General features: G+C 39.0%; 1 protein-coding gene across 1 annotated transcript in view; it reads right to left on the bottom strand.

Annotated features, from left to right (window-relative positions):
* PPM1H (protein phosphatase, Mg2+/Mn2+ dependent 1H) overlaps positions 1 to 15,642 on the bottom strand; it is a 97,258-nt gene that overhangs the window by 25,641 nt on the left and 55,975 nt on the right. The window contains exons 4-5 of the mRNA XM_042469308.1: positions 13,524 to 13,636; positions 4,739 to 4,823 (exon numbers count right to left, since the gene is read on the bottom strand). Coding sequence (XP_042325242.1) covers positions 4,739 to 4,823; positions 13,524 to 13,636 — 198 coding nt within the window. The remainder of the gene's footprint in view (positions 1 to 4,738; positions 4,824 to 13,523; positions 13,637 to 15,642) is intronic.

The following is a 15,642-nucleotide window of genomic DNA, read 5'->3' as shown; positions in this document are numbered from 1 at the left end:
GTGGTGAAGGTGACAAATATAGTAATCTACAATTAAACAAATCCATCAATGCTTAACCTGCAAATGTGAAAGGACAGTTGCAATAGCATGAATTAAGAGAGATAGCAACTCTTTTTCAATGTGTGTCAGTACTTGAAACGGTCTTGACGTCATGCTGTCAACCATTCAACCAAGCAAAACAGAACATATACTGAATAAAAGAAAACATTTTCCAAAGAATATTAAAAGCCCATTTGGTTGGACCAAATGGACATCAAGTGTAGCATCCTGATTTCTATAGGGCTAGTCTGCAAAACACCAAGCAAGAGAATCAGAGAAGCAACCATTCCTTACTACTGCTTTCCATAAAGGGGAACAGAAGCTTAGATGTAGCTCTAAGACCTGCAACTGAGAACCAAATGACCTGGATTTGCTGCTTTCCTCCTCCCTAGCAATTCCTTTGCATTGTGTCTTTTAAAGTGTATGCCTGTGGGCAAGGACTAACTTAACTTCTCCTTCCTGATGGATCTTTCAGATGTGTACTCCTGTGTGGCAGGGAGTTGAATTAGAAGGCCCTTTGTGGTCCCTTCCACCTCTAAATTTTTTATCATTCTGATCTCTTGAACTACTTAGAGATCCTTCTTGGATCAAGAGCAAAGTAAAATAAATAAATAAACAAAACTTTGTTTTAAGTGAATGAAAACAAATAAATATATCGAAATGACCACAATTTGGCACAGGTATTAAAAGTATGGAAAACAGCATTGTCAGGGGAAAAAATAACCCATCAGCATAGACTGAAAAGAGGAGTAGCAGAGAGTGATCCATTTAAGGAAACGTTGGCAGGATACAGACGGACCCAAAAGGGCGGTCTCCCACCGCCCTGGTTTGCTCCGTGAGAGAGCCACAGCAGCCAAACCACATGGCTCCGTCGCGGAACAAAAAGAGCCTGCAAAAAGCGGGTTCTTCTTGTGGCACGCTTGTGACGCCGCAATGCACCAATGGCGCACTTGTGGCGTCACAAGCGCGCCGGGACGTGCGGACACTAGGCGTCAATCACGTCAAAATGGAGGGGCCCATGTAGACAGGGGGCCGCCATTTTTCACTCCCAGTACGTACTAGGGTTAGCCTAGTACGTACTCGGGTTAGAGAGCGTGTGAATGGTGTGCACTCCCTAACCCTACTGCTGCCGCCGCCATGCTACAAAATGGAGGTATGTATCCCGCCATAGCTTCTCTATTTTTCTTATGTCAAGATAGCAAAGAGGTATTTAAACAGATGTCCACAAGAGATCCATGATCTGATAGCCTGGCTGAAGAGCGGGTTATAAGTTGTTGTTGTTGTTGTTGTTATTATTATTATTATTATTATTATGAAGAGGTGTGTTGTGTTGCAAGGACAAGAGGAAAGGGGAAACAAACAAATAACATTAGTTACTGGTGTAAGTTACATCCTGCCAGATACATTAAGGTATTGCAAGTTTTGTTATCTCTTTTCAGGGTGGTGGACCTTATCACTATATTTTTAATTTAAAGAAACGGGGCAAAAGCACATGCATTTAAATCACATAGTACAGTACCCTTTTATGGGCTTAAATATTCTAAAGGCACCAGATGCTGTCTGATCTTGCATGCTAAGCAGGGTCAGTCCTGGTTAGTACTTGAATGGCAGACCACCAATGTATACCAGGTGCTGAAGACTATATTTCAGAGGAAGGAAGTCGCAAAACAACCTGTAAGTATTCCTTGCCTAAGAAAACCCTATGAATTTCAGGGGATGTCATAAGTCAACAGGCGACTTGAAGGAACAAACACAGAGAACAAGCTTTGAGGATGTGGCACATATTAAAACGTGGATCATTTTAAGCTTTACAACCCTAAAGGGCACTTTGTTTCTCCAGTACTGAGAGGTAACTATGTGTTAGCTCTAAATGTATTGGAAGTGTTTCTCTAATGTGGTTTCACGCTTCTGGTATCTTCCCCATATTTTCTTTGAACATGATATCCATGGCTCAAGCACATTTGCTACATATGGAGATGAAGTAAACAAACAAAGGTAAAGAAAAAGTTTGGGGAAGCAGCAAAAGTGTTTTTCAAATTGGCTGCTGTGATTTTGATCCAAGCTGAAAGAACTTCAAAAGAGAAACTGGGGCGGGAAGGGAGACCCTCACAGGCGATGTTTTATCTTTCTTCAAGTAACACTCTACTCCCAAGATGATACAGATCACTTCAATTTAAAAGGCAAACAAATTATTTTAAATATAGGCAGCATAAATGTGGAACTAGTAGGCAGCATAAATATTTATTGCAGTTGCTTTGTATTCATGGCTGTGAATATGAATACCCCTAAAGTAGTCCCTTGCTCTGAAACATTTTGTACTCTGGCAATGTAACTTAACAGCAATAAAATCTGAGTGGAGACAAACATGGTTTCTTGCTATGCAGCAACATTTTCTGCATTTACAGCCAAACAAGCAATGTTCTACTCAGAGCAAGCATTTCTTAGAAAAGAAAAGTCATCTGGTCTTTATAAGCCTTGCCTCAATAAGCCTCTGGACAAATTGGGAGAAAGCACCACCATTTGATGTGCTAGTTTTAAACTGGACAGACAGAAAAAGTGGAATACTTTGAAGCATCTGCCTGAGGTGCCACAAGCCATCTGTGGTGGAATTTAAAGTACTGGCCAGGCCTGCCAGATGTCACCACTGGACAAGGAGATTAAGGGGGCATGTGCGTATGTGTGGGTTTTTTGTCTTTAATTTTTCAAAAAACATTCCCCAAATGAAAGTTAAAAGGACAGAAATAACCATTAACATGTGGGACCTGAAACAACTGCCAAGTCTAGAAAGCATAGTAAATGGGGCTTTTTGTCCATTCTGGCTTATTCAAAGCATTTGCTCTCAAAATAGGTCAAAATATGTTGCAATTTATTTATTTATTTATTTATTTAAGACCGCTCACTCTTCACCCCACACTAAATATATAGACAAATAACATAAACAGATAACAGAATACATATAGATATAGATAAATAATGAATAAATGACAATCAGGCTGGAATTGAGGGTCCTGAACATCTAGATCAGTCCCTCCATAAATTACTATTTTCACATTTCACAGATGGAACATGAAGAGAGCAAAAAGGTGATACTCTAAACCCAAAAACAACAGGTTTGAAAGCAAAACTGTCTGGGGGGGGGACTTTAAAAGCACAGTAGTTTTATTAGGACAAAAAGGCCTTTATTTACATTTGGGCTTTACACACAGACCAAAGCAAGTCTGTCTGTCTGTAGGATTGAATACATTTTATTTTTTTAATTCTTCCCGCATCCTATTGCTTCATTTTGTCCTAATAAAACTACTGTGTTTTTAAAGTTTTTTCCCCCCTAGACTTTTTTGCTTTCAAATCAGATGGAACATGAAACTATGATTTTCCACTCAGTGAAAGAACATGCAAGGATTTGGGACTCATGTCCTAACTGTTCTTCAACAACAGTTGTTGTTGTTCCTGTGTAACGTCAAGCTGTTACCAACTTATGGCAACCCTATCATGACATTTTCTTGGCAAGATTTGTTCAGGAGGAGTTTGCCTTTGCTTTCCTCAAAGGGTGAGAGAGTGTGACTTGCCCAAGTTCACCAATTGGGTTTCCAAGGCCAACTGGGTTCAAAACTCCAGGCCCCAGAGTTGTAGTCCAATGCTCAAACAATGACATCACACTGCTCTTCCTTTATTATGTGGCAAAGGATAAGATAGAAAGCTTCACCTTTTGTTTTAAGATATGCAGAGTGTCTTAAGTGCGGCTTACTTAAACCAGCTTTCTCAGATTATTTGGGCCATGACTCTCACCAACCACAGCCAGCATGGTTAATGTTCAATGATTGTGGGAAATGTAGTTTAACACATATGGTGAGACTTGGTTAGTGAAGTCTAGTTTAACCTAAAGTTTCAGATTGTCAGGGCCTGAAACTGGAACCTGATCTTGGTTTGTTATCATTAACCATGACTTAAGCCAAGTGTGGGCAAAATGTAAACAAACCACATTTCCCTGGACTTCAGATGCCATGGAAACAGTGGTTCCTTTAAAATCAAAAGAGGATGCTTTTAGTCTTCTGCAGCCTATTTATGTAGAGGAAAAGCCAAAAATTCTTGGTCCTCCATATGCTGATGGACTGAAACTCCCATCAGCCTTACATAGCCTAGCCAGTGGTGAGGGAACATGGATACTGCTGTCTAGCAACTTCTGGGGAGCCACACATTATTTGCCCCAATGTAGTGGGATGTCATGGTTTCTCACCATATATGAATTGAACTATTTATTAATCCACATCTTTTAGATGACTGTGCATCTGTATACAATTTATCAAATACTGTACTGTAAAGATGATCTGCCCTATTGCTCTGCATTATCAGTTTCAATACAGTGGGCCCTTGGTATCCACTGAGGTTTGGTTCCAGGACCCCCCATAGATGCCAAAATCTGTGAATGTGTAAGTCTCATTATATGCAATAGCATAGTATAATGGGGTTGGTTATTTAAAGTAGGAAAGGCGGTATCCAGACCAGCGCAACACTAGGACATACTCTGTACGTCAAAATGACGGCACCCTGTCTACATGAGTGCCACCATTTTGACGTGATGGACGCGCCTCTGTACATTTAAAATGGTTTCAGTGGGACAATACAAATTTTCATTTTCAGTAAGAATGGAGAAGATAAAAACCCAATACCAATCACTAATATATGTTCCTTGGCCTCTTACCAGATACTGAAGACGTTGGCGTTCTGTTTCTGGAGTGAACTCTGATGACATCGGAATGACTTCCCCATTTCTGACTATTATAGCCCTGTAATGTCCAGAAGACACAATGAAGGAATGGTGCACAGTGTCATTGGGTAATGTAGCTATTTTAAAAACTCAGAGCAGCTTCTCATTCTATTCTGGCAAAGCAGAGAAAACACATTTCACTTCTTCTTTCACCACTGAGAGAACAGAACATTTGTCTGTTTTGATTAAACAGAAAACCAGGAAAAGTCCATTGGCATTCTCAAATAGTCCTTTGTGGCTCTGACCTCTGTTGGGCTGATGTGTTCTAACCCTCTGGCTTCAGATGATTCAATGCAAACTACTTTCTACTCACTGACTGGTCATATGTCATGTCAGAACACATCTGCTTTAGCAGCAAATGGACACAGCAAAGCAAATATACTTTAAAGACAAATGTAACTAAGGCAACAAAGAGAGACAACAGATGGGATGATTGATGTTCTTGAGACTCTCCTTCCATCACACACACCCTCTGCTACTAATCCCCATGGAAAAATGGAAGTTTTCTAAAAAAAACAAAAACCTAAAAATTTCCTGCCATTTCAATTACATAAAAGTCATACAAATTCTTACAAAGGTGATGGGAAACAAAAAAGTGGATAGGATGTAACTTAAGCATATGTGACCTTGAGGAGGGCTTGACCCAACAGTAGAATCAGGATGTTCATCATGTGCCCCTTGTTTTAGTTATATCTCTTTATATTTGTAGTTAATTTCTTTAGTATTTTTGACCTTTGGCCCTCTTATATGATGCTCAGAAAGAGAAGGAAAAAGGAAACCAAGACGAAAGAGACAGGAAGAAACAGCTAGATAATTTACATATCGCCTAATGTATCAACTTTCCCAAGGTTTCCCATAAAACCTTGTTAAAAATGGCATTTATTATTAAATCATTTGTTCTCAAAATGTTACCCCAAAAAGATTGTAAATGCTAAGCATGAGATCCTCTGCTATAATACACTTATCTACAGTGGGCCCTTGGTATCCACTGAGATTTGGTTCCTGGAGCCCCCATGGATATCAAAATCTGTGGATGCTTAAGTCCCAGTAAATACAGTAAAATGGTGTCCCTTATATAAAATGGCAAAATCAAGGCTTGCTTTTTGGATTTTATATATTTTAAAAATATTTTCCAAGCTATGGATGCTTGAATCCATGGATGCTTGAATCCATGGAGATGGAGATCTGACTGTACATGTAATAATATTTTGCAAGGATGGAGGAACAGGGAACACACCACATCTGGGGGAGGACTGCATGTGACCACCAACTACCCTTGACCCACCAGTATGGAGACTATGTTTTAAAAAAGAAAAAATGGCTTCCAGAAGTGTAATGTCCTAAATTAATGCAGAAATACAACACTTTCCTTTTATGGCAGAACAGACTCACAAAATAATGCACTTCAAAACAGTCTCCTGGGCACATTTGCTCAAAGGGAATATCTAGATAGGGATGCTCCTGGATTTTAATTGCCCACATCACTTGCTCTGTCATATGTATTATTTGGATTAATTTGTTTTACTAAGATAGAATTGAGTTTTATAAAGCCTGTGAGATGACTTGGTCCACACTAACCGAAGAGACAAACAACTCTATCAAAATGCACTGACATGATATTCATATTGGTGCATCTTTCAGCATGTATATCTTGTTAGTCCTGCTCATACAGGATGCTGCAAAGGAAGACATGTGTGGGAACTGGAATGATATTCTCTTCTTAAAGTAGGTCAAAAAGGGGTAGCAATAAAAATGGTTCATATTTAGGCTCCAAGAATTTTTTCTGTGTCACTAGTACATTGGGAGGGAGCTAAAAAGAATTATTTTAAACATTATTTTGCCCTATTCTGTGTCCCCTTTTGATACCCTTTATAGCTTATGACTAAAATAAATAAAACTGAAGTGAACTAATTTAAAGAGAACCCATCTTGCTACGGTAATTGCTATGTGTTCTTAAAAATGAATTTTCTGTGCATGCATATGGCTTTGTGTGTGCCTATAAAGTATATGGATCTTTGCTAGCAAATAAGAGTCAAAGCAAGAAGTGTGGGAAAATATCATGCTGGCCATGCCACAAAGAGAAAACACTATCATACTGTGTATAAAGTCAGAAGGGTAATTTCATTTTCCTTGCTGGTCATTTGATTTTCTAATGTTCAAAACAAGAAAGAAAGAAAAAAAGGAAAATAAAACAATCACCCTCTACTCCAGTTAAGAGTATTCAAAGGACGCCCTTATTTTATTCTACATGTTTCCAGCCAGAAAAGATTTGAAACAAAACACTGAACATTTCTATAAGAGATGCTAAAATCTAGTGAGAAGCGACAAAGATAAACCATTTGGAAAACCCTTTCTGACAGTGTGTTATGAATTCCAAGCCACAGGGAAGATGCGTTCACTTTGTCAGAAGGCACTGCACATTGTGAATTCCATACAGGTGAGGCAGAAACAACAGATTTGTCTGAAGAGGTATTTGAAATGTGTTAAAGGCGAAGAGGAAACCGGACTGACAGAACAAGTAAGGGAGGTGTTTTTTTTAAACTACATTCAAAAAGAACCCACTCAAGTAGATTTTGATTATCTGCATCAGGAAACTGTCAAAGGACAGGGAAATCTGTGAAAACAAGTATTTTTCCCTCTCCCTATTTGCTTACTATAGTTATTAAGTGCCTGGAATTTGTCCATTTCTTGTCTACAGAAAATTTAAAAAATAATACTTGTTCTATCCAATACACAAGAAGAACTGCTTTAAATTTGTAATATGCAACTATATGAAGGTTCAGGCCCACTTCACACAGGGAACATGGGATGTCTTTCTTTATATGTCAGACTGGTAACTGTGTAGATGAAATTTCACGTGAACCAGGGTTCCATACCTCATGATTATATCAGTTACATATTACTTGAACTGTCATACCTTTGTACTTTGGAAATCTGGGAAATGAAGTGTGCTTTGGTACTTAAAATTCTCTGCTAGAGAAATCTAGTGCTCTAGTTAAGAAGTAACTATAACATAACAGAGAATTATGTGTACCTCACCAATCTATCAGTCCTCAGAATTAAATTAAATCACAGGAATTAAAGTGTTATCAAATTGCTAGAATTGTGTTGTATATATTCACTCCAAGTGACTTATGTAAGAGGACAAAGTAAAAGCATATTTAAGATGTTGTTTCTTGGAAAAAGTAATCAAACGGTTGAAAAATGGATGAGGCAGTCTCAATAAGTAGAATCAATTTACTTTAAAAAGTTTATCTGAGTCCATAGGAATAGGGAATGTGTGCCCCCCCTCCAGATGTTTGTAGACTTTAATTGCCATAATCCCTGCTCAGTTTCTGTGCTGTCTAGGATTGAAATTTCGCCCAACATCTTTTTTGGAAGGCCTTTTTCCTTACCCTCATCATATGCTAAAATAGGCACAGTTTCTTTTGCACGAACTAGTTCTATATAAGGATTTTTTTTAAATGCCTCAGATATGGTTTTACTTTTTTGAAAAGCTCAGTCTGAAAGGTGTTACAGTGGCAAGTAGCAAGTATTAAAAAAATGGCAAGAGGGACAGATTGAAGCCAGGCTGTCTATCAAAGAAGCCTCTAGTTATTTTCCTTACTTTAAAATCTCAAAAAGCTACATTGGGCTACGATGAGTCCAGATAAGCAAATGAGCATGCAAGGTAGCAAACAGTCTGCTTGACTGGGCCATACCTGTCAAGCAGTTCAAGTAATGCTAAAATCAATTTGTTCTGAACTCAAGCATGAGCAGCTTGCAAATCAAGTACCCAGCTGTCAAGGGTCACAAAGATTCTCAGGGCTTATTCTGTAGCAACCATCTCCTAGAATCGCTTTCAGGTGAATTGAAAAGAATAAGCATTTCTACACCCAAGTGTTATGTGCTGTTTGAAGCAAGTAGCAGTATTATCTCATCTCCTCACCACACACACACACACACACACACACACACACACACACAACACAAACACTGGAGCATCTGGCCATCAAGAAAAATAATTTTGTTTAGGTAAGCAAAAGAAAACATCTAAGCCCCACATATTATAAAAATAAAATTTTGTAACAGAAATGAATGCCCCAATGTCACTTCTATGTACACATTCTTATCATGGTTCTAAAGATATTAAGATTAAGCAGAGATTAAGCAAACTGACCAGTTCTAAAAAAAGGTGTGCGGTTTCTTTTGTCCATTACCAAGTCGAAAAGTGTAAGAAAGAGAAGGCCCAGAACTCAAACTTTTTCTTTTGCATAGCATTTTGTGAAATAAGGTAGATATGACACCTTGCAAAGAGCTACCTATGTTGGCAAACTACATTTATTTCTGATATTTCAGTCATTTGTTGATTTCCAATGGTAGTCAATTAAAGCACCAAGATCTGGATTTCTGAATAGGACGAATGTTGAACTGGCAATTCATGGATCTTGGGGTTAGTGCACACAACTAGCCTTTAAATTAATTTTTTACAAGAGGAAACAGGGCCTAAATTTTAAATATTGATCCAAATCCAAAATGAGAACTTTTTGCTTGCAGCACTGTAGTAGCTGTTAGAACAGAACTGTAAATTCCTCACTTGAACAGATTGTAATGTATATGCAGTTCAATGTCAATCCACACACTGCACATACATTGTCCCCTGCAATGTAATGCACTGTTGAAACATAAGCAGAATATCAGTCCATAATACCTCACTATGGGAGGAAGATAATGTTCTGGGAACACTGCTGAGGTTGATGCTTTCATGCCTTTGCACAATTTCTAAATGACAGAAAATCAATAGTTTGACCTTGAGATCAACACCGTTAAAAAGAACTGCACTGGAGAGGGAGTCTTTGCCAAGTATTCTTATGGTGCAACAACACTTTGGATTAGATTCAGTGAATGTATAAGTGAAGTACTTATACGTCAAAAGGCGAGAATGATCAGACTATCTAATTGCAAATTAAAACAAGGTCTTCATTCTCTTTATCTGCTTATAATGAAGCACCTCCATTTTAGTATGTTTATCCTAACATATACATTTTTGTATGCATGTTTAAAAGCAATTTGTGAATTTCTTATGAAATCCTTCCCACATGTCCCCCCACTAACATGTACATTTTTGTGGGGGTACAATTCAGAGACATAGCCATGTTAGTGTGGAATATCAATATGCAATGGGATCTAGTAGCACTATTGTGATTAACTGTACAAAAGAAGTCATAGCATAAGCTTTCATAGACTTTGGTGCAGGGTCTAAGATGTACTCCATGCATCTGAGGAAATGGACCAAGTCTACGAAAGTTTCTTTCACACAGTTAGGTCCAAAACACAATGAAGAAATAATCCAGTTTGAGACTGCTTTAACTGCCCTGGCTCAGTGCTAGGGAATACTGGGAAATGTATTTTATTGTGACATCACAGCTCTCTAACAGAGAATGCTAAATGTCTCAAAAAACTACAGTTCCCAGAATTCCCTAGCACTGAGCCAGGGCAGTTAAAGCAATGCCAAACTGGATTATTTATGCAGTGTGTTTTAGACCTTAGTCTGAAAGGTGCTATAAGATTCCTTTGCATGCACATTATTCTGTATACAGTGGACCCTTTGTATATGCGAGGGATCTGTTCTGTCTCCCCCCCCCCCCCCCCGTATATGAGAAAAATTGCCTATGGTCAAGTCCCATTAAAATCTTTGGGCGCGTGCTCCCATTAGCGGTGTCATGCGTGCTCCTGCAGTGCACACACCATTTTATCTGCCTGGGCTTGCCATCTGCAGGAGCTCAAGTCCGTGTAAGGCAAGCCCACGTAACGGGTGGGCCGGGCCGCCTGTCCTTTTCTCTGACATGTGCATGCATGTTTCAAGGACTAGAGCTTGGGAAAACCATTAAACAGATTTGTTTGATTCCTCATTACCACTGTGACTGGACTCAGAGACTTCTTGATAAAATTATTCTCATACTTAACAAATTATTAATATCACTGAGATTTGTTAGTGTGTGAATGATGTTCTGTCTCTCCCTCTTTCTCTTTGCCAGATACAATAAAACAAGACAAAAGGAAGAAGAAGTTTAGGACTGCAGGAAATGCAATGCATGTCTTTCTGTTGGCTGGATTATTTTTCTGTTGCATGGATTGATCTGCCTGCTGCCTTTAGGAAGCCACAGAGAAGTTGTCATTAAACCCCAGGAGCAGAAGATGAAAATAAAGAAGAGGTGCAAAGCAATTATAATTGAAGAACAAGACAGGCGGAGAAAGGAATGGAAGAACGGAAAGGGGTGAAGGCATTTGCTTTCTTGGCATGAGGCTCTCAAGGCAGCCAAGGTCCTTAAAGCTGAAGGTTAGTGTTTCCCATTCCTCATTTTCTGGGCTGTATCAAAATCTTTCTCGATAGTGGTGAAATGTAGTGACTCACTTCACTTCTCTAATTTTTATTCATTTTATTTTCCTGTTTCTGCTGTATATTATTATTTGGGGTGAACTGCAATTAACTCCTTTATACTCCCTTAATGTACTAATTGCTCCCACAGGGCTAGGTATTCAGATAATTAAGAACAAACTTTTCCTTAAAACCATCTCACATTTCAACCTCTCTGCTTCTCTTCCCATTTTTCCACTATTCATTTGGAGCCGAAATATACAGCTAGCTAAACATGTGCCCTCCCATGCCTTTGTTGTCTTCTTCTTTGGAAAATCAACGTGTCTGCTTGAAAGGAAGTCCTATTGAATCCAATAAATCTTAAGTCACAGGAAAATGGATCTGGAATTTTGCATCCATTTTTAATAAGCCCACTTTTCTTAAGTGGCAAGAAGAGAGGGAGTCAAGAGGTTTTGTTACTAGGTCAGAGAGGACCCAGAGAGAACTGAGTCATATCCAGGTAAAGGGACATGGAATTTTTGTATCCATTTTTAATAAACCAATTTTTCTTAAGTGGCAAGAGGGGAAGTTTCGTTACTTGATAGAAAACTATCAAGGCCAACCTACGAGGGCAGATGTTTGGGGCTCCTTTAACAATAATCAGTTTACAGCTTCCTGGACTACTGTGAGTTTGCTGAAGATATTTCACGTCTCATGTGAAACAGGAAACAGACATAAAAAAATTAATGAGAACAAACATTACTTTATTTCACAAGTCTTACTATGCAAGGTTAAGAGATTTAAAAAAATATTAAAGTAATATGGGTGCAGAATAATATGATTGTTAGATATCCACCAATGGCACTACCTTTCCATGATGTGGGATTCTGTGCTCCAGTGAGGCAAGAGGCTATGATGCTGGTAGCAGTGCTTCTGGTAGGGTTTCCCACGTGAGACAGGCTTTTGCTAAGGAGCCAGACTAAAAGTGCCAAACAGCTACTGGGCAGCAGCAGTAGTGAGGGCTGACATGGACAGAGGATCTCTCAGAGGCAATGGCATCATAGCCAATAAATGCTAGTATTGCACAGAAGGAGCTACAGTAAATTGCTTTTGAATGTATTTTACCACAAAAACCAAATGAAACAATCCAAAATGAAAAAAGAGGTAGTGCCAGAAGATGAAACACCCTGGTTGGATGGCACTCAATAAGCTACTCAGGCAGAGAAGAGGACAAATACCAAAAATTAAGAGTGAAATGAAAGAAGAAGACTAAACCAATTATCGTGCCAAAAATACAAACTGAAAAAAATACCTGTAGAATTTAAAGATTAAAAAATGAAAAATAGTTTTGCACTATCAAGTCTAATTGACTGGGAGCATTTCTAGCTCACCCAGAAGCTGCACCAGATCCTAAAGGTGTCCTCCAGAGGCCATAGCACTGCCCCCCCCCCCAGGAGTAGCTTGGCTGGGCAGCTGGCAGGCAGGCAAGCAAAGTAATGAGAGGGAGGTAGTGTGCCCCCCCCCCACAGCCCTTCCTGGGCACCCACACCAGGTGACACCAAACTCAGTGACACCACTGTTTCAGATATCATCATGGCCTAAAAGGTAGATGCTATAGTCACAGTGTCCCACACTTTCTTTTGCATGCTTTATACTACCTATATTTCACTTGATGAAGAAGCCAGTGAAGCTTCAAGAACTAGTGGGATGTATTTTGGGCCTTTCGTTGGCCCAATAAAGGTAATGCTACAGGATGGATTGTGGATTTTCTTGTTTTTGGCTGTATGGCCAACACAGCTATCCTGAAAACACAGTTAATCTTTATATCTCTCCCTGAGTAACATTTAACTGAGTGTTTTGAGCTGAAAGGAACACTGGTGGTGCAATGGTTAAATGCTGGCACTGCAGCCACAATGTTTTGAGTTTGATCACACAGGGCTCCAGGTTGACTCAGCCATCCATTCTTTCATACGTTAGTAAAATGAGTACCCAACTTGTTGGGGACAATTGGCTAACGCACTGTAAATAGCTTAGAGAGTGTTTAGTTCACTATGAAGTGGTATAGAAATGTAAGTTCTGTTGCTATTGCTAAATCAGACATGCATATGAAAAACCTGAACCCAAAATAGAACACTTTCACTGGTTCAGCTTAGGTTCTGCAAACAATAAACCCATGGTATGGTTTAGTTTTTTTTAGGTGAAGGGTGGGTAATAGGAGCACAGGATTGGTGTCCACATGAACAACCTGATCAGGGGTGATCAGTCACACTCCTATTAAGGGATTCCTAGTATATATGGAAAGAAAAGAAAAATGTTTCATGGGAACACATCTTCAGCTCAACCAAACACACACAAAAGGGCAATGTATACAAAAAGGCTTACCTGCTATCGCCAGCATTTGCCACATAGAGCTTTCCTAGTAAACACACCACAACAAGAGCTGTACAACCACCAGATATATTGTACACAGTCCTTTCTCGCTCTATCTGCAAATCCTGAAGAAGGGGGGAAAGGGAAAGATGATGAATTCCATGAAAATTTAAGCAACAGATTCATAATTGCTTTTTGAGAGAGAAAGTGGTCTGAAACAAACTTGTATCAGAAGCCAGTTAACATGGGATTTCTTATTCCAGCTGCATCGACAGGGTTCAAGATTATAAAGTCAGACAACTGTTTGCCACTTTGCAGAAAACTTTAAAGATATTATTTAGATATGGCAAGTACACTATAAATTGATCAAATAAATAAATAACATCTGACATGAGAAAGTAGCAAGAGGAAAAGCAGAACAACCATCTCACTCATCTGGGGCCCTTTCACATTACACAGTTATAGCACTTTGATACTACTTTAACTGCCATGGCAACATCCTATGGGATCCTGGGATTTGTAGTTGGCGAGGCACTGGAGCACTCTGGCTAATTCTGCATATCCCTCACTAAGCTGGAAACCCAGAATGCCAGAGGATGTTGCCCTGTTAGAGTCAAATCACACACTGCTGCCACACAGCAGAATTAATGCAGTTTGGCACTGCTTTATCTGTCATGGCTCTATCCTATGGAATCCTGGTATTTGTAGTTCGTTGTGGCACCAGGCTCTCTGACAGAGAAGGCTAAATATCTGACAAAACTACAGCGTGATTGAAGTGATACACTGGACTAACTAATTTAGATAGCAGATAGGAGGTGCCATGCAAAAAGGACTCCCTGAGAGTAAAAAGAAAGGATTCTAATATCACTTTCATTTTGCTCCAATAGTTTTCTGCAGAAGTTTGCTGTGCTTTGTTTTGATTTTTAAATAGATAGAACAACCAGAAAATGTAATTTCCTAGACTCGCAGAACAAAGCGGTGCAACCGATTATACCACCTAATTTCTTGTGTGTGTATAGATTAAACAGAGGGCTTTGTGCATATTTGCATTATGAGAAGAATCTAGTTTTAGAAGTCTGCTATAGCAGGGAGGCATTACAAAGGTATGAAGAGTAGTTTAAAAATATATAAATGGGAACATTTAATCCAGATCATATTCTTAGGGTCTAGAAAAAGTTTGGAAAAGCTGGAAAGCAAGCCCATATTTAGCACTACAACTGTTTCAAGAAAAGTTAAGTCAGTAAAACACTGTGATCTTTAAATGATATATAGGAATTCTGTAACACCTTTGATGCTAAGAAAAAGCAATTTCTAGCATAAGCTTTCCTGGACTCCAATATACACTATCTGATGCACACAGATCTTTATTCCCCAAGTAAGTGACTGTTATAGTATTTGCTTGAGGTACACTGTGGATGCAGTTATATTCTGGGACAACATGATTAATACACATTTTATTTGTTAGGTAAAAAATAGTTGCATAGTCCTCCAAAAGTAAATTTCCCAAGGTCTAGCCATCTGTTATTCTGACCAAATCCTGAAGTATCTACAACTAGTTGAAAATCCACAAGGAACCACCCCCAAGACCTCTTGATTTCCCCTCATGGTCATTTTACACTATTCTAATGCCCCCCCCCCCCCCACTTACAAGAGGTTTGCTTTACCCTCTACATATTCTACTAACCATGGTAATGCTTCTCATTCCAAATGGGGGGAAATTATCAGAGGCAAAGCACTATAGCAAATAGTAGCCATAGCAAACATCTAGACGTAACATTAGATGTAAGAGACACTATTTGTATTGACAACCCTGCTTTAGAATACATCCTACATGAATACCCTATAAATGCAATATGAATACCAGGCTAAGTTTTGCCTTCTTATGCTTTTCTTAATTTAGTCTTCTTTGTCAGAGAACTACAGATCCAAGAATTCTATAGCATTGAGTCATGGCCATTAAAGTGGTGTCACTGCAGTGCAGATGCAGATGGAGGAATAGGAAAGTTATTTTGGCCACCTGAGAGGTAGGATCATTGCTCAATATTTCTATATGACTTGGCAGGATTCCTCACATGGACTGAAGAAGAGTATGGACTGTAATGTTAACATCTGCCACAATCCATATTTTTTT

The sequence above is a fragment of the Sceloporus undulatus genome, chromosome 5 (assembly GCF_019175285.1).
Source record: "Sceloporus undulatus isolate JIND9_A2432 ecotype Alabama chromosome 5, SceUnd_v1.1, whole genome shotgun sequence".
NCBI lineage: Eukaryota > Metazoa > Chordata > Lepidosauria > Squamata > Phrynosomatidae > Sceloporus > Sceloporus undulatus.
The sequence above is the reverse complement of the archived record's forward strand: the minus strand, read 5'-3'. Positions and strand labels throughout refer to the sequence as shown.